The sequence below is a fragment of the Schistocerca nitens genome, chromosome 6, assembly GCF_023898315.1.
Source record: "Schistocerca nitens isolate TAMUIC-IGC-003100 chromosome 6, iqSchNite1.1, whole genome shotgun sequence".
In the NCBI taxonomy this organism is placed as follows: domain Eukaryota; kingdom Metazoa; phylum Arthropoda; class Insecta; order Orthoptera; family Acrididae; genus Schistocerca; species Schistocerca nitens.
In genome coordinates, this window is record NC_064619.1 from 225,018,038 (window position 1) to 225,036,274 (window position 18,237).

At 43.3% G+C, this 18,237-nt stretch overlaps 1 protein-coding gene across 3 annotated transcripts in view; it reads right to left on the bottom strand.

The window, feature by feature from the left end:
- The window catches only part of LOC126263120 (uncharacterized), an 864,071-nt gene that overhangs the window by 37,729 nt on the left and 808,105 nt on the right, over positions 1-18,237 (bottom strand). For 2 of the 3 annotated variants that reach the window (XM_049960135.1, XM_049960134.1), the window contains exons 6-8: positions 7,243-7,385; positions 5,416-5,609; positions 1,506-1,523 (exon numbers count right to left, since the gene is read on the bottom strand). In XM_049960135.1, the coding sequence (XP_049816092.1) occupies positions 1,506-1,523; positions 5,416-5,609; positions 7,243-7,385 (355 nt within the window). The remainder of the gene's footprint in view (positions 1-1,505; positions 1,524-5,415; positions 5,610-7,242; positions 7,386-18,237) is intronic. The other variant, XM_049960136.1, reaches the window with a different exon arrangement.

Below are 18,237 nucleotides of genomic sequence, written 5' to 3' on the forward strand. Positions count from 1 at the left end.
TGTGTTTACCTCCAATTTACACGATATCAAGCTCAGAGATAGCTGCTTATTGTACGTGGTGAGCAGTTGTTAACACAACTGCTTTCACAGCGTGCGTCCAGCTGGTGAGGGCAGCTGCTGTGCCTGTTGTGTGGGCAACAGGAGGACCCCCAGTAAATATAGCACTGTTTGTCATTCAAGTTATTTTTAACATACATAACATAAACACTTAAAAATAGAAGTAAATTACTTACATATATTAAGCAAGGAGATGCTTGAAATGCCTCCCTTCATTGTTCAAATGTTTGCGACATTTGCTTAGGAAACTGATCATTGCATCATGCAGCCATCTCTGAGAAATGATAGCAATTTCTTGATGAATGTTAGTTTTAAGTTCCTTTAAAGTGTGTGGATTTGATTTTTACACCTTCTCTTTTAATGCCCCCCCCCCCCCACAGATAAAAATCACAGGGGGTTAAATCAGGGAACGAGGAGGCCACATGTTGTTAGTAATTACTCTACCTTGAAACATATTATGAATTTTCTGTAATGAGAAGTTGGTTGTATGTCCTGTCACAGAGTCCTGCTGAGAAGTCATAAAAGCATGTTCTTTTTCAGTTAATTGGCTAAAAAAACCTGACAAAATGTTTTCCCTATGCGTATCACTCTTTATAGTTTCCTATAAAGAAATGCCTATTATTCTCTCACAACTAACAGTGCACCGTGCTTTTATTTTTTGATTGTACAAGAGTGCCTCATGTTTTATGTCAAGACTTTTCAGAACTTGAATAATTGTTATTTTGTGAATTGGTGTATCCATTTATGTGGAACCACAATTTGTTTGAAAATAAAATAGATGGATGCGTTAAGGATTGATCACCCTGTACTCAGGCTTCTACCACACTTGCTTGATGTTCTCTATTCCGTGGATTTTGGTGACTGATAGGAATGCGGGCCATTAAAAAATTTCGTTTCCGTGCTGAAAGCATTTGAATCAGCTGGAAACATGTTTACAGTTAGCCAACATTACAAGCAGCCCCATTTGCTAGATTATAAACAAGACTTAATGTGTAACCCCCTGGACTATTACACTACACTCAGATGAATGCAACAAACAATATGCATCATCTAAGCTTCTTTGATGATATGTGGACTTCTGAATGTCTGTCTCCCTTTGCAAGTGCGAATTTTTAACATGCCTTGCCTCTACATATTGGTCCATTCAACTGACTTCTTAACTGTATGTTCTACATCAGTGACGTATGTCGAAAGAGTGGTACTTCTGTAACTGGACTAGAAATTAGCAAGTTATTAACTAATTGTTGTGTCACAAGTGTTAAGCGACTCAAATATTGAAAAGATGTAAACTCTAATAGCAATTCATTTGGAAAAAAATGTGTATATGACAGGTAATAATATTTGTGAAAGTGTTAATCATCTAGTGGTGATATTTCAGCATCTGCAAAATGATCTGCTATTTTCTCCTGATTTACATTAAGTATAAGGACTGATTAAAACATGCTTACCTAGTCTTGATGCAGCAGCTGAAAAAGAAAGAAACTTTGTATTAATTTCAAGAATTTTAGTTATAGATCAGAACTGTGAACAGACCAAAATTCAAAACTGGAACTTTGGCTTTCATGAAGATTGGTACTAGCAGAACTAAGGCTGTGGCCCTTAAGTACTGCTGCACTCTCTCTCTCTCTCTCTCTCTCTCTCTCTCTCTCAGCTATAGGACCCCATAATAGAACTCATTTAAAAAGGTTAATGTAAGGCAGTGGCGTGTCACGTCTCATAGGACATGCCTAGTAAAGCACTGCAATATTCGTAAATATGTAGAAAAGAGGTAATCTGTCATCCATAGAAGAGTTTCTCCATTTTTCATTTGACTCAATCCCTTACTGATACATTTCGTTAAGTGCATTTCAGTTCTTTTTATCCTTCTTGTCTTTATTGGCATTTTGGCCATTGCCATCTTGAAACACGTTACAAGTTCAGAGATGAATAATTTCCGGAAAAATGCATGTCATTTTTTTCAACTTGTTTCTGTATTCTTAGTTTTGGAGAACTTTTTATCACATTCGACACATCTTCTTGGCTAACAGTATTTTTCTGTTTTATGTTAATTAAAGCAAACCACTGTACAATTTTCTAACTGCTAACAGGTGGTAGGATGTCAGTATCACCGACATAGAATTCACCTCTGGAGTTATATGCCAACAGAGCTATATACCACCAATTAAAATAAAGCAAAATTTTGTTAAAATGTTGGAATCTAACATTTCCTTAGTATGAGGGTAATCCCAGAAGTAGTGTGTCCTATTTTTTTTATAAGTACAGAACTCTGTTTGTGTGGCAGTTGGTAACACTGTTACGAAGAGTGCTTCATGCGCTGTGCGTAAACATGCGAACGACGCGCTGAGGCACTCATTCTTGGCTTGGCAGCCGTTGAAAATGGAGCTCCCATTGGATGTTACCGCCAAGTGCGAATTACGGGCAGTTATTCGGTTTTTGAACACAAAGGGCATTGCGGCGATTGAAATCCATCGCCAATTGACGGAAGTGTATGGTGAGTCATGCATGGATGTCAAAAATGTTCGTATGCGGTGTAGAAAGTTTGCAGCTGGTCGGACCGAAATTGACAACGAACAAAGGAGCGGAAGACTGTCAATTTCTGAGGAGACAGTGTTGAAGGTTGAGCAAAGCATGCGTGAAGATCGGCGGATCACCCAGGATGATATCTGCACGTTGGTTCCTGAGGTTTCCCGAAGCACTGCTCACAGAATTTTAACGGAAACATTGAACTACTGGAAGAAGTGCGCAAGATGGGTGCTACGCATGCTAACTGAGGACCACATGCGGCAACAAGTTGATGCTTCCCGCGCGTTTCTTCACCGCCTTGCATCGAACAGGACAGCTTTCTGGACTCTGTCACGGATGACGAAACCTGGGCATACCACTTTACACCTGAGACAAAGCAACAATCATGCCAGTGGCGGCATCCTTCTTCGCCAAAGCAATGGAAATTCAAACGAACACAGTCTACCGGTAAAGTCATGACAGCCCTTTTTTGAGATCGGAAAGAGGTATTGTTGGTAGACTTTATGCCCAATGGGACTACAATTAACGCTGACAGGTACTGTGAGACACTGAAAAAACTCAAACGGGCAATTCAGAATTGGAGAAGAGTAATGTTGAGTAAGGGTCTACACATTCTCCATGAATAATGTGAGCTGTGTAAACAGAGGTCCTGTCGTCTTGGAACACAGCGATATCAGAAAAAAATATTGTACAATATGATGGACCTGATCGGCCAAAATGGTCACATAATTCCTGGCAGTAATGCGGCCTTGCAGAGTAACTATAGGACCCAGGGAATATAATTAACCCCCATCATGTTTCACTCTTAGAACAAACTCTCGGCAAGAAGTTGCTAACAGTCAAACTGGACTCGGCTGACCAAATGATTTACTTTCACTGTTCGATAGGCAAGATTTTATGGTTTCGCCACCAAGTTTTCTTGTTATAGGCATTTGCATCACTGGTGAGTGGTTTTCGAATTCCAAATCACCCTGCAATTCCCAGCTTATGGAGCTCCTTTCATGTTGTTTTGGAGCTGAAAGGGTTTGCAAATGCAACATTCAGTTTTGCAGTGACTTTTGCAGCTGTGTTCCTCTCGTTTTTCATGATAATCCTCTTCAATGACCGGCTGTCACAATCCCTCAACACACGCTTTCGTCCATGTTGCGATTTAGCGGGTGATGTTTTTCCGCTTTCCCTGTGTGCAGTATAAATCATCAGTACATCACTGAAATATCAATACCGCAGAAACCACCCGGTTGTGTGTGGCGGAGTGTGCTTCTGGTAGCACTATCTGATCCCCCTTTACCGGTTCCATTTCTGAATGGCACATTGGAAGAATGATTGCTGGTAAACCTCTGTATTAGCTCTAATTTCGCATTTCTCTTATTTTCTCGTTGTGGCAATTTCATGAGACATACATGGCAGGATGTCCAACTCTTCCTGGAATGTACTCTCATGGATCTTCTCTATTTCTTCTATCAGTCCTACCTAGTAATGGTCCCCGAGTTTTGAGCAATATCCAAGAATCAATTGAATAAGTGTTTTGTAAACCACTTCTTTCGTGGATGAGTAACATTTCGTTAAGATTTATGAATCTCAGTCTAGAATCTGCTGTTCCTACTATTTGTCATGTAGGATGATTATTCCTAGATATAGTAGATACTGCTTCGAGCAATTTCTCATCAATGGTGTAGTTGTACAGTAGTGGATTTCTTCTCCTATGTATGCACAATATGTTACATTTATTTACATTCAGGGTTAACTGCCAGTCCATGCACTATTCATCAGTTCTCTGCATGTTTTTTGTAAATCCACTACATTCTTCTGCTGTTGCTACCTTCTTGTAGTTAACCACGCCTGCAGATAGCATTATGGAGCTTCCCACATTTTCTACTAGATGATATATACATACTGTAAACAGTAACGCTCCCACCACAGTTTCTTGGGGTACTCCTGAAATTATCTTTACATTTGTCTTTTTGTTCTGTTAAGAGCAACGTGTTGAGCTCTCCCTGCAAGGAAGTCGCAAATCCGGACCGATACTCTGTAAGCTCGTATTTTTCTCACTAAATGGTAGTGAGAGACGGTGTCAAATGTCTTCCTGAGCTCTTGAAACATGGTACCAACCTGAGCGTTGACGTCTACAGCAATATGGATCTCATGGAGGAACATAGCGAGCTGCCATTGCAAGATCTTTGCTTCGAAACCCTTGTTGAGATTTTCGTTCTCCAAAAAATGTCGCTTTACATGGGCATCAAAACATGTTCCGTAATTATAGAACATGTTTGCAGTCAGCGATATATGCTTACAATTATGTGAATCTGTCCTTTCTTGGAAATAAGAGTAACCTGCACTTTTTTCCAGTCATTAGGCACCCTCCGTTGCTCCGGCAACCTACGATACACTGCTGTTAGTAGGGTGGCAAGTGCTTACTCAAAATTTCTGTAGAATCTTACAGGTGCCTCTTAAAACAATAAACACTTTGGCTGTCTCAGTTAAGGAAGCATCCACCATATGAGCACCAATAATCTGTCCACGTTCGAAGTCACACAACTCCGACATAATGCACTGACAATTGGAGGGAACACTGTTCTGACCACAACGACCCTTACAGCGTACAAGTGTCCTTTGTGGTCAAATACAACAGCGCAACCTGCAGTCCCTGCTAGCATCTGCATTTATGTTCAAGCACGCATTTCTCGCGGTGTTTCTATATTGTTGTCCAATCCCTGAACTGTTACAATAGAGCGACTTGATGCGGTGTAGGATCCATGCCGTGCACGCTACGTGGTGATAGCTATGCGAGTGTATAGAAGATGAGAGGAGAGGAGAGAGGGTCTACTGAGTACTTACGCAGCGGGCGCCCCCTGGCGAGCAGCGCGCGGACGTGCGCCATCCAGGTCTGCGTCTCGGCCTCGTTAGGGGTGGCCAGGAAGAGTGAAGGTCGCCGTGGCGTGCCCACACCCACACCCAGGCCCTGGGACTGAGAGTGTGAACGGCCCTCCACCTGCGGCTGCTCGTACACGCCGAACGCGAACTGGCGGGACCTGTTCAACAGTAAGAATGTGCTAGAGGTTTCTGTCTTACACATCTGCTATTCCATTAAACTTTTCAAACAAAAGCACAACGCGATCGCGCACACTTCTCAGGATAAACAGAACTTCAAGAGGGAAGAGGCCTCGAGAATGGTGAAGAATGAAAGATCGAGGAGGAGGAGGAGCAGGAAGAAGAGAAGAAAAAGATGAAGGGGACGAAGAGAACAAGAAAATAAAAGAAACGATGAAGGGGGAGGAAGAGAACAAGAAAATAAAAGAAAACGGTGAAGGGGGAGGAAGAGAACAAGAAAATAAAAGAAAACGATCAAGGGGAAGGAAGAGAAGAAGAAAGAAAGAGAAAAAGATCAAGGGGAAGCAAGAGAAGAAGAAAGAAAAAGAAAAAGATCAAGGGGGGAGGAGGAGGAGAAGAAAAAGACCGAGGAGGAGGGAAAGAAAAAAGTCCGAGGAGGAGGGAAAGAAAAAAGGTCGAGGAGGAGGAAAAGAAAAAAGACCGAGGAGGAGGGAAAGAAAAAAGACCGAGGAGGAGGGAAAGAAAAAAGACCGAGGAGGAGGGAAAGAAAAAAGACCGAGGAGGAGGGGAGGAAAAGACCGAGGAGAAGGGGAGGGAAAGATCGATAAGTTGAAAAAGACTGATGAGACGGAGAGGAGAAGGAGAGCAGGAAAAGATCGATGAAGAGAGGAGGAGGAGGAGGAGGAGGAACAGATGAAGAAAAGATCGATGAAGAGAGGAGGAGGAGGAGGAGGAAGAGATGAAGAAAAGATCGATGAGGATAGGAAGAGGAGGAGGAGAAGGCAAAATACCGATGGAGATGCAAGAGAAATGGCACAGGAGACGGCGGTGACTAAGATATTTATAAAATGAATGCTCGAAAGAATGATTATTCACTGGCAATTACTCAAAATAGTACAGGGTGTTGCACTACGATGAAAGCACAGTGGCGCTATGTAATACCGATTCCAACAAGGCAGGAATACGTCCAGGCATATTCCTTGTCACGCACGGCCACTAAACACCGAGTCCAGAGGTCGTACAGGTGTAGACCGTTTCCATTTTGTGTTTCTGTCACATTCAGTCACACAAATGTGACAAGAACACCATCAGTGAGCTTGTTTTCTGAAACATCTTGCAAGTGCCTTCATTATTGTTCATGAAGTATGACTTCATATTGTGATAAAAAGTGACATGCACTAACTTATTTGCAGGGAAATAAGGGTTACGACAGACAACTGATTACTTTCAGAATAAGGAGTTGATGTAATCCACCGGTCCACCTACCAATCAACGTGTAAGCACCCTAAATGTGTTGTGGGTGAAAACAAAAGCGACTGACATAGGCAAATGATTTAATTTTTTATATCATAAACTGTTGCAGTTCCTTAAACACAGTCCAATACGAGCGATACAGGGCTGCCCGAAGTGTGTTTTGAACTTTCTACGCCAATCTTGCTTTAAATCACGGAGGTACTACATTCTAAACAGGCAACATGGGAGTAGCACACTTCTTCCTACATTCCATTTTAACCCAATGAAAGGCGTATGCAATGCCACAGACTACCGCAAGCTGCTAGACTGCTCGAATGTCAAACAGTGCGAAAGCATACAGCATGCAGATCGAGGCCTTACCGGGACTCGGAGCGGCAGAGCACGACTCCGTGCGGAATGTGCACTGTGTTGGTGCTGCCACCTCCCGGCGTCGCGGAGAACTGCAGCTCAACGGCGCCTTCCTCATCTGCCGGCCGCGCTTCGCACCACTGCCGCCGCCACGCCTGCGGGTCACATCAAAATTGTTACTACTGCAGTGTTAGTTTCGTAATAATTACCGCTTCTGTCAAATAAATTCTTCCATTTTTTGTTATTTTATAACATAGGATGTTTAAAAAAGAAACTACTATAAATCGAATTTACTTATTCGAAAGAAGCAAACAGAACACACCATCCTCGTCAAGAGATACGTTGTTTAAGAGTAAAACACAAAACAAACCATTTGACCTCCCCCACCCCCCACCAGCACTAGAAGTGATCGTTTGGTAAATGAAATAAACCATCAACCGTTCACACTTTTTTCCCATCTACACGTCGAATTTCTTGTTCATGTTGCAACTGATTACGGGGTTTGTTCTGGTAAACTCGTGTCTTAGCTTAACTCCATAGAAAAAAAGTCACGAGTGTCAAGTCACAAGATGGAGGTGGGCAAGTTTGGTCTCCTCGTAACGAGATTTGTCTGGGAACCTTTCACGCAACAGAGCGGTTGTCTTTCCTGGAATGTGGCAAGCTGGACCGTCTTGGAACCATAAATTCTCGTTGCTCATTTGATCCAAACGGGGCCAAAGGAAAGCAGTGCGCATCGATTGACAACGAATTCCATTGACCGTGACAGCTCTTCCCTGTTCATCTTCAAAAAAGTAAGGGGCGATGAAGCCCCCACGCAAAACCTAACATCACGCCGTAACTAATTGACGATGCATGCCTTTTTCGTGAATTACTCTTGCGTTCTCTGATCTCCATATCTGGCAATTATGCTTGTCCACAACGCCGTTTAAATGGAAGTGACCTTCATTTGAGAAAATGCTCATTTTCGTAATTAGCTGCTTTAAGTTTGTGTGTTAACTCAACTCTGTAAAGGTGTAAGTGCAAATCTTTTTTTTTTTTTTTTTTTTTTTTAAGATTCTGTGCACTGTTTCTGGGCGCATGCACATGTGATTAGCACGGCGGCGGTATGAATTTTCCCGGACTCACAATAACAGTATCACGCACACCAATATCGTTTGCCTCTAGGCGGCCACTTCAAGGGCGTCCAGGGCTTTTGATGTCTGCTGATGAATCGGTTTTTTTTCCCCTTCTTCAGATTTCTTTATCACATACGAACAGCGGATTCAGATGGTGCACTGTCGTGTGCAGGAACAGTATGGAGTTTTTGAACAGTTTCTGCGAAAACTTTCACTATTCAAAAAAATGGTTCAAATGGCTTTGAGCACTATGGGACTTAACATCTGAGGTCATCAGTCCCCTAGAACTTAGAACTACTTAAACCTAACTAACCTAAGGACATCACACACATCCATGCCCGAGGCAGGATTCGAACCTGCGACCGTAGCGGCCGCGCGGTTCCAAACTGAAGCGCCTAGAACCGCTCGGCCACAACGGCCGGCTTCACTATTCATATAGTGACTTCCCAATCAACACTCGCTGTTCCGCACTGTATATTTCTATGCCGATGCTCCACAAACACCAACCTGGAAAACAGAAGCACAGTATCAAAATAAAACTTCAATGACCACTGATAACAAAACATACAAAAGCAACGTTGCCAACAACAATAAATCAAAGTAACGGGCCTTTCAAGTCCGGCGTTCTTTTTGAGACACCCTTTCTAACTACCGTTTGCCCACAGCTTCACCCGCGTACGCATGTCACATAAATTTAACACATACATTCCACAAATATTTAACATATTTCACACATATTTCATCTATATATGTAGGGACTTTCGCCCCGCTGTTTCATCTGCAATCCTGAGGAGACCGACTGTTTCTCCGCTGTTTTACAACATGCGACTCCAGATAGCGCAAATGTATCTGTGTGAGGCATGATCAATTATCCCAAAATACGCTGACCAAATCATTGGATCGCTGCAGGGCTCATTCTCGCGTCCTGGTAGTTACACACACACACAAAAAAGGAAGTATGGTGCCCAATCTGTCACATGGGCAAGTATTCAACTCAACTAAACACAGGAAAGAGAGATCAATAGATAGTTTTCCAACTTCTTACATGGCACACCTTCTTATCCCCACCCCCAACCCTAACCCCAGCGGCAGTTGTGGTGTCTTATTCCTACAGTATTTTTATACAAATAATGACTCAAAGTGTTCAAGAGATTCCCGAGTAACACTTCTATGTCACCACTCTTATGGCAGCTGGGTGTTTCTAACCCCACAGCGCTTCGACTCAATTAGTGATAAGTTTACCAAGCAGATCCAGTCGTTCAGTAGTAGGTGTGGAATGTGCATGCTGTCTCAGACTGTCTGAGATATTGAAACGAGATTTTGGCAAATGGTAGCATGCAAAGAAGAGAATATTTTGCCGTTCAGTCAATATACAAAACTTTCTAATCTACCGCGTATGCAAAGTAACCACAGATTTTTTCAATAGAAAAATAAATTTTTAAAGGCCATCAACAGCTGCTATGATTTTTACAATCATGTACGTGGAAAAATTACACGTTTATTTTTGCACCAAGCATGGGATTTTCGTAAACTGATTGACCCATCTTGTCCTCAGTTGGTAGTTTAATAATACACTGTGTCATAATTCCGTAGCAATTTCAACTGCATTACAATGTCAGTCAGATGAATCTTTCTAAACTCTACTTTTTTTTTTTTTTTTTCGCAACAGAAGCAAATTTTAACATGGCAACAAGAGAAGTTCAGCATTACTCAAAACTCATCATTGATGACATTTCACTGGACAAAAAGAATAAGAAGTCTGGTATAGGGATAGGAACTAAAAGATGGTATCTGCAGTGAATTGTTTTCACGCTTCTCAGATCACTGGGGTATAGGATTCCGCGAAAACTGCAACACAAGTGGAGATTTTTGTTTCAAAGTGAATATTTCTTGTACGGAGTCTTCCACTGCATTAGGCCGCCCGGTACTGCAACCGTACGTAGAATACCTGAATTGTAAACAGTCTTGGTTGCAGTTTAATCTTTTTTTAACGATGCCTTCCGCCTTCGTGGGGCATCTTCAGATTACCCATAGGGGTAACAGAATAAACAAAAATTAGGGTATGGTCCTAGCTTGCACTATTCTAAATGTGAGTAAGGATTTTTTTGGTGGTTATCTTACGATTTTATTCAGTTCCTGGTGATGTTACTATTTTATCTACTTTGAGTAATGTAAAGGTCCCTTTACGGACGACTATTTTGTTGCTGATTCTGTTACCACTATAGATAATCTGAAGATGCTCATCGAAGGCCAAACGCGTCGTTAATAAAAGAACAAATTGCAACAGGGACTGCAGCACGGGGTAGCCGCGCGGTCTATGGCGTCTTGCACGGTCCGCGCGGCTCCCCCGTCGGCGGTTCGAGTCCTCCCTCGAGCATATATATATATATATATATATATATATATATATATATATATATATATATATATATATATATATATGTGTGTGTGTGTGTGTGTGTGTGTCGTCCTTAGCGTAAGTTAGATTACATAGTGTGTAAGCTTAGGGACCGATGACCTCAGCAGTTTGGTCCCATAAGAGATAACCACAAATTTCAAAATTTTTTTGCAAATGGGACTGTTTGTAATTCAGAGTTCTTGTACAATTCGATGATGTTCTTGTTCATTCTCTCGCTCGCTGCAAATAACAATAATGAGTTGGCACTTCTTTTGCATTTTCAGCGGAATCCTATACTCCAGTGGATTTTTAATAAAGAATGGCTGGGACTGAAACTTCCCAAAGGATTTAATTTCTGTGTGCCAATGATCTGAAAACTACGAAACAATTCCATTTGCAGTATCTTGTCAATTACCCATCAAGGTGGAACTATTATCAACATCTTTGGCGAACTGAATGGTATTTGATACGTAAAACGTAAAGTCATTCACTCTCTATAGGAATAGGTACTACAAGATGGTATACCATCTGCTATAAATTGTTTTCATACTTCCAGATCACTGAGGTACAGAAACAAAATCCTTTGGCAGGTTTCATTCCCAGCCAAAAATACACTAGGGATAGGATTCAGCTGAAACTGCAAGAGAGGCGGCAATCTTTATTTCAAAGCGAATACCTCTTATACAATGCGATGCTCTCCTGGTTCATTCTCTCGCTCGCCACAAATACCAACGTTTACACTACACTAAACGAGCAAAGCGAATCTCTATGATGTGTGCCTGTTAAACAGCCTCTCGCAACACGTTTCGTGGTGGAGTTCTCGTTAGCACTAGCAAAGAGTTTGTCGAATAACTGCCTTGACATCCTTCATGATAATAATAATAATAATAATAATATACGTAATGTTAACCGTCAATGGTATTTTTGCAATAAGTTACGAATGTACGTATTGTAAGATGGTAAAAGAAATAATATAGAGAAAACGGAACAGATTTGTATAAAGTATGAATATGAAAATATTTAAGAAAATGAATTGACATTTATTTTTGGTTTGTTTGTACTGCAATATAGGAATCGTACAAGTCGACAAAGTGCGGTATGTTAACATTCTAAGAAACCAGTGAGTAGTATATTCGTTCCGGTAAGAGTTTGATTTCCTCCCGTCTACAACCCGCAAAATTATACAACGGCACAAACGGAGGTTCACCGAAAATTATTCTTTCCACGCGCCATTCTCGACTGTGGCAAGGAAGAGGGGGGGGGGGGGGGAGGGGGGGGGGGGAGGGGGGGGAGAGGGGGGGGGGGGAGAGAGAGAGAGAGAGAGAGAGAGAGAGAGAGAGAGAGAGAGAGAGAGAATAGTACCCCCCTCCACTAGCACCCTAAGACGGCTTACGGAGTATACATGTAAATAGAGAATTATTGCCAGCACCTCTTCATCAGCGGTCTGTTACGTTTTGACGACGGAACATGTAAAGAGCAGCATTTCGTGTGTGTGTGTGTGTGTGTGTGTGTGTTGGGGCTTATGGGCGCTCAACGTCGAGGTCATCAGCGCCCTGACACACGTTAAAAGGAACGAATGTGGACAAACTTAGCAAAATCGAAGCACACATGCAAAGAAAGCAGGAAAAGAAGGAAAATACTACATAAGAAAGTAAAACGTAAGGAAAGCGAAAACGTAGCAGCAAGAATTTCGTTATCAGTGAGAATGTAATTATTTGCCGAAGGCCATGAATGTACAAAACAAGATAACTGTGAGCTGAAGAGCGCGTGTCTGCGTTAATCAGTCGAGTACTGTAATTTTAATTTGACGGACTAATGCCTGCGAAACTTCTGGCAGAGACTTATGTATAGATGCACTTAAAACAGTGTATTATAAGGACTGAGGTACGATAAGGGAAGCAAGTAGACTCAGTATTAGAGATATCAAATTCCGCTTCACTTGTAGGATATACGGCGAATTAGTTAGACTTTCAAATGTGACAATCTATTGCGCTACTGCATTTATTACCATTGCACCGCTGACCTGAGGAAGTGATCATATTATCATTATTATTATTGGTAAGCTTCGTGAGATGTCTCGCGCAAATCGTAGAATACGCCAGAATTTTCTACGGAGATCTTACACTTATGCTATCTGTTTTTACACTGAATTTGCATCTGAGTTATCCCATCTTCTAACTATAATCTATCGTAGATCCCTCGAACTGAAAACCGCGCCCAGTTCTTGGAAAAAGCACAGGTCACACACCTCTACAAGAAGGATAGTGGAAGTGATCCACAAAACTACCGTCCAATATCCTTGAAATCGATTTGTTGCAGTATCTTAGAACATCTTCTGAGCCCACAAATAATGAGGTATTTTGAGCTGAATGACCCCCTCAATGTCAACCAGCATGGATCCCGAGAACATCGATCATGTGAAGCCCAACTCGCACTTCTCTCACATGACACACTGAAAGTTTTGGACCAAGGCAGTCAGGTAGATGCAGTGTTTCTTCATTTCCAAAAAGTATTTGACTCAATACCACACCTACACTTATTGTCAAGAACATGATCATCTGGGGTATCAAGTGAAATTTGTGACTGGATTGAGGACTTTCTGGTAGGGAGGACGAGGCATGTTATCTTAGACGGAGAGACATCGTCAGATGTGGAAGTAACTTCAGGTGTGCCCCTGCGAAGTGTTTTGTGACCCTTGCTGTTCATGTTGTACAACACTGACCTTGCAGACAATATTAATAGGAACCTCTGACTTCTTGCAGACGACGCAGTTGTGTAATCTATGGTGAAGTAATGTCTGAAAGAAGCTGCATAAATAGTCAGTCAGATCCTGGTAAGGTTTCAAAGTGGTGCAAAGACTGGCAACTTGCTTTAAATGTTCAGAAATGTAAAATTGTGCACTTCACAAAACGAAAAAAACGTATCCTATGGCTGTAGCATCAATGAGTCACTATTAATGACGATGAGGTTCCATACTCCGAGGAGCGTAGGGGACGATGCGGGAGACCCGCACCGTCGTACTAGGCAAGGTTCTCCGACCGTAATGGGGATGAATAATGATCATGAAGATGACACAACACCACCCAGTCATCGAGGCAGTCAAAATCCTTGACCCCGCCGAGAATCGAACCCGGGCCCCCGTGAGCGGGAAGCGAGAACGCTACCGCACTGAGTCACTCTTGGAATTGGTCAGCTCATACAAATACCTATATTATTTTCTGGGAATATGCAATGGAATAATCACATAGCCTCAGCTGTGGGTAAAGTAGGTGGTAGACTTCGGTTTATTGGTCTACAATAGAGATTGCTTACAAATCACCCGTGCGTCGGTTCTAGAATCTTGCTGAAGTGTGTGGGGCCTGTACAAAATAGGGCTCACAGGGGACATTGAACATATATAGAGGAGGTCAGCACGAATGGTCACAGATTTGTTTGATCCGTGGCAGAATGTCACAGAGATACTGAAGGAACTGAACTGGAAGACTACTGAAGGTAGTTTACGTCTATCCCGAGAAATTCTATTAACAAAGTTTCACGAACCAACTTTAAATGATTACTCTAGGAATATATTAGAAGCCCTTACGTATCGCTCACGTAGGGATCATCAGGATAAGATTAGAATAATTACTGTACACACAGAGGCATTCAAACAGTTGCTCTTCCCGCGCTCAATACGTGAGTGGAAGAAAATCTAATAGTTGGTACAGTGAAATGTACGCCCTGCCGTGCACCTCAAGGTTTCCAGAATGAGATTTTCACTCTGCAGCGGAGTGTGCGCTGATAAGAAACTTCCTGGCAGATTAAAACTGTGTGCCCGACCGAGATGGTTCAAATGGCTCTGAGCACTATGGGACTCAACTGCTGTGGTTATCAGTCCCCTAGAACTTAGAACTACTTAAACCTAACTAACCTAAGGACAGCACACACATCCATGCCCGAGGCAGGATTCGAACCTGCGACCGGCCCGACCGAGACTCGAACTCGGGACCTTTGCCTTTCGCGGGAAAGTGCTCTACCAACTGAGCTACCGAAGCACGACTCACGCCCGGTACTCACAGCTTTGCTTCTGCCAGTACCTCGTCTCCTACCTTCCAAACTTTACAGAAGCTCTCCTGCGAACCTTGCAGAACTAGCACTCCTGAAAGAAAGGATATTGCGGAGACATGGCTTGGCCACAGCCTGGGAGATGTTTCCAGAATGAGATTTTCACTCTGCAGCGGAGTGTGCGCTGATATGAAACTTCCTGGCAGATTAAAACTTTGTGCCCGACCGAGACTCGAACTCGGGACCTTTGCCTTTCGCGGGCAAGTGCTCTACCAAGCAAAAGGCAAAGGTCCCGAGTTCGAGTCTCGGTCGGGCACACAGTTTTAATCTGCCAAGAAGTTTCACCTCAAGGTTGTTTGCAGAGTATAGGTGTAGATGTAGTAGACGTAGTACTGGACAGGAATCAATACAGCTGAAAGGACGGATTTGGTCTTCGTCGAGCGTGAGAGCCTTACCGCACATAGGTATCTGGAGGAAATCCTTCTGCTCCATTTATTGCTGATTTTACAATATTGCACGGCAATGCACGCCCACATATTGCGAGAATTGTGCAAGAGTTCTTGGATGAGCAAGGATTCATGCTATAGGTTGACCTGCTCGAAGCCCCAATTTGAATCCTATTCAGCATGTTTGGGACCGGCTGGGGAGAAGAGCCTGTCAGCACTATCCAGAGACACTACAGGACCAGCGGAACGCCCTCCTGGAAGAGTTTGATATGATTCATCAACAGGACATTACCACATTAATCAGGAACATGCCTGAAAGGTTGAGTGCCGTCATTGGTGCAAGAGGTGGCGAAACACGCTTCTGATTGTGCGAACAGAGGTCTCCTCAGTCGTTTCGTCCGCAGCTCGTTGTCTAGTGGCTGGCGTTGCTGCCTCTGGATCACGGGGTTGCCGGTTCGATTCCCGGGCGGGTTGGGGATTTTGTCTGCCCGGGGACTGGATGTTTGCGTTGTCCACGTTATTTAATCATCATCATCATCATCAATCAGGACAGTAGCCAGATTGGACTGTGTAAAAAAAATTGAACTGTGAAGAAAATGGGACATTGTAAAGGCGCTGATGACCACGCAGTTGAGCGCCCCACAAACCAATCATCATCAATCGTTTCGGAGATCTGTAGTGTGAAGTGTGTAACATCAAAACTGACATGCATTTTCTTTATGAGATTACTCAAAATTTCCTTTGTTTAATCTGTTTATAATCTTATTTCATTGCTGGACACTTGGAGAGGACTGCACCACAATACTCCATAATAAGATAGTGGACTAGTGTCATAGAAGTGTCACAGATTTAAAATAAATTTCAGTTTTTGTAAGAAATAGAAGTGTTTCGTTTTTCGTGCCGCCGGCCGGGGTGCCGAGCGGTTCTAGGCGCTAAAGTCTGGAACCGCGCGACTGCTACGGTCGCAGGTTCGAAGCCTGCCTCGGGCATGGATGTGTCTGATGTCCTCAGGTTAGTTAGGTTTCAGTAGTTCTAAGTTCTAGCGGACTGATGACCTTAGAAGTTAAGTCTCATATGCTCAGAGCCATTTGAACCATTTTTTTCGTGTCGGTCAGTGTATTTAACAGTTATGGCGATTACTTTTGAAATAATAAACGGTTCACTCACTTCTTTCCAACTGTCCCGCTTTTATTCAACTGATTGCTCCTTACAACAGAAATAACGACTTAACCTAAATGTGCTGCTACGCAGTTCGACATATCTGAAGTTAACAACTGAAAAGAACATATACTGTGACATGCGGTGCAATGGTGGGACACATGACTCATACTGGAATGGAACTGGGTTCAAATCCCCGTCCGACCATCCAGATTTTAGTTTTCCATTCCTTCTCCATATTGCATAAGGAAAATGATTGGAGACTTATTCTGAAATGGCTACAGCCAATTTCCTCAGTGATGCGAGTTTGTTCTCCATTCTACTGACACCATCATCGACGGAACGCCAAACACTTGACCTCAATTTTCCCCCAAAAAGAAAATCCTTCGTAGAGCAAATAATTACTAAGATAACAGGTGACTAAATACATAAAAAAGTTTTGCATCAACCCAGTTCCCAGAAATCCGTAAGACAGACGTTGACTGTGGACATTGTATCACAGACACAGTCCCTTTGACTGTTCAGAGGTGTCACGAGACCCGCCCAAAGATGTAAACAACCATGCATGAGCAGCGCCTATTAGACGGAGGGTCCGACAGCCGATAAGTTCCAGTCATTCCACCACGGCTCGTGTTGTCTGTAGTTCAACCATGCCTAAACGGTCAATACCGCGGTTCGATCGCGTCCGCATTGTTACTTTGTACCAGGAAGCGCCCTCAACAAGGGAAGTACCCATGCGCCTCGGAATGAACCGAAGCGATGTTGTTCTAACACGGAGGAAATACAGAGAGACAGGAACTGTCGATGAGATGCCTCACTCAGGCCGCCCAAGGGCTACTACTGCAGTGGATTACCGCTACCTACAGATTATGGTTCGGAGGAACCCTGACAGCAACGGCGCCATGTGGAATAATGGTTTTGGTGCAGCCACAGGACGTCGTGTTAGACTCAAACTGTGCGCAATAGGCTGCATGATGCGCAAAAACATGGTTCAAATGGCTCTGAGCACTATGGGACTTAACATCTGAGGTCATCAGTCCCGAACTACTTCAACCTAACTAACCTAAGGACATCACACACATCCATGCCCGAGGTAGGATTCGAACCTGCGACCGTAGCAGTCCCGCGGTTCCGGACTGCAGCGCCTAGAACCGCACGGCCACCGCGGCCGGCCATGATGCGCAACTTCACTCCCGACGTCCATGACGAGGTCCATCTTTGGAACCACGACACCATGCACCGCGGTACAGATGGGCCCAACTACATGCCGAATGGACCGCTCAGGATTGACATCACGTTCCCTTCACCGATGAGTGTCGCAAATGCCTGCAACCAGACAATCATCGGCGACGTGTTTGGAGGTAACCCGGTCAGGCTGAAAGCTGTCCAGCTAGTGCAGCAAGGTGGAGATTCCCTGCTGTTTTGGGGTGGAATTACGTAGGGGCCGAAGTACGCCGCTGGTGGTCATGTAAGGCGCCGTAATGGCTGTACGATATGAGAATGCCATCCTGTAACCGATAGAGCAACCATATCGGCAGCATATTGGCGAGAAATTCGTCTTCATGGACGACAATTAGCGCCCCATCGTGCACATCTTGTGAATTTCCTTCAGGATAAGAACATCGCTCGATTAGAGTGGATAGCATGTTCTCCAGATATGAACCATATCGAACATGCCTAGGATAGATTGAAAAGGGTTGTTTATGGACGATGTGACCCACCAATCACTCTGTGTAATCTAAGCTGAATCGCCGTTGAGTAGTGGGACAATCTGGACCAACAGTGCCTTGATGAACTTGTGGATAGTATGCCACGACGAATACTGGCATGTATCAATGCAAGAGAG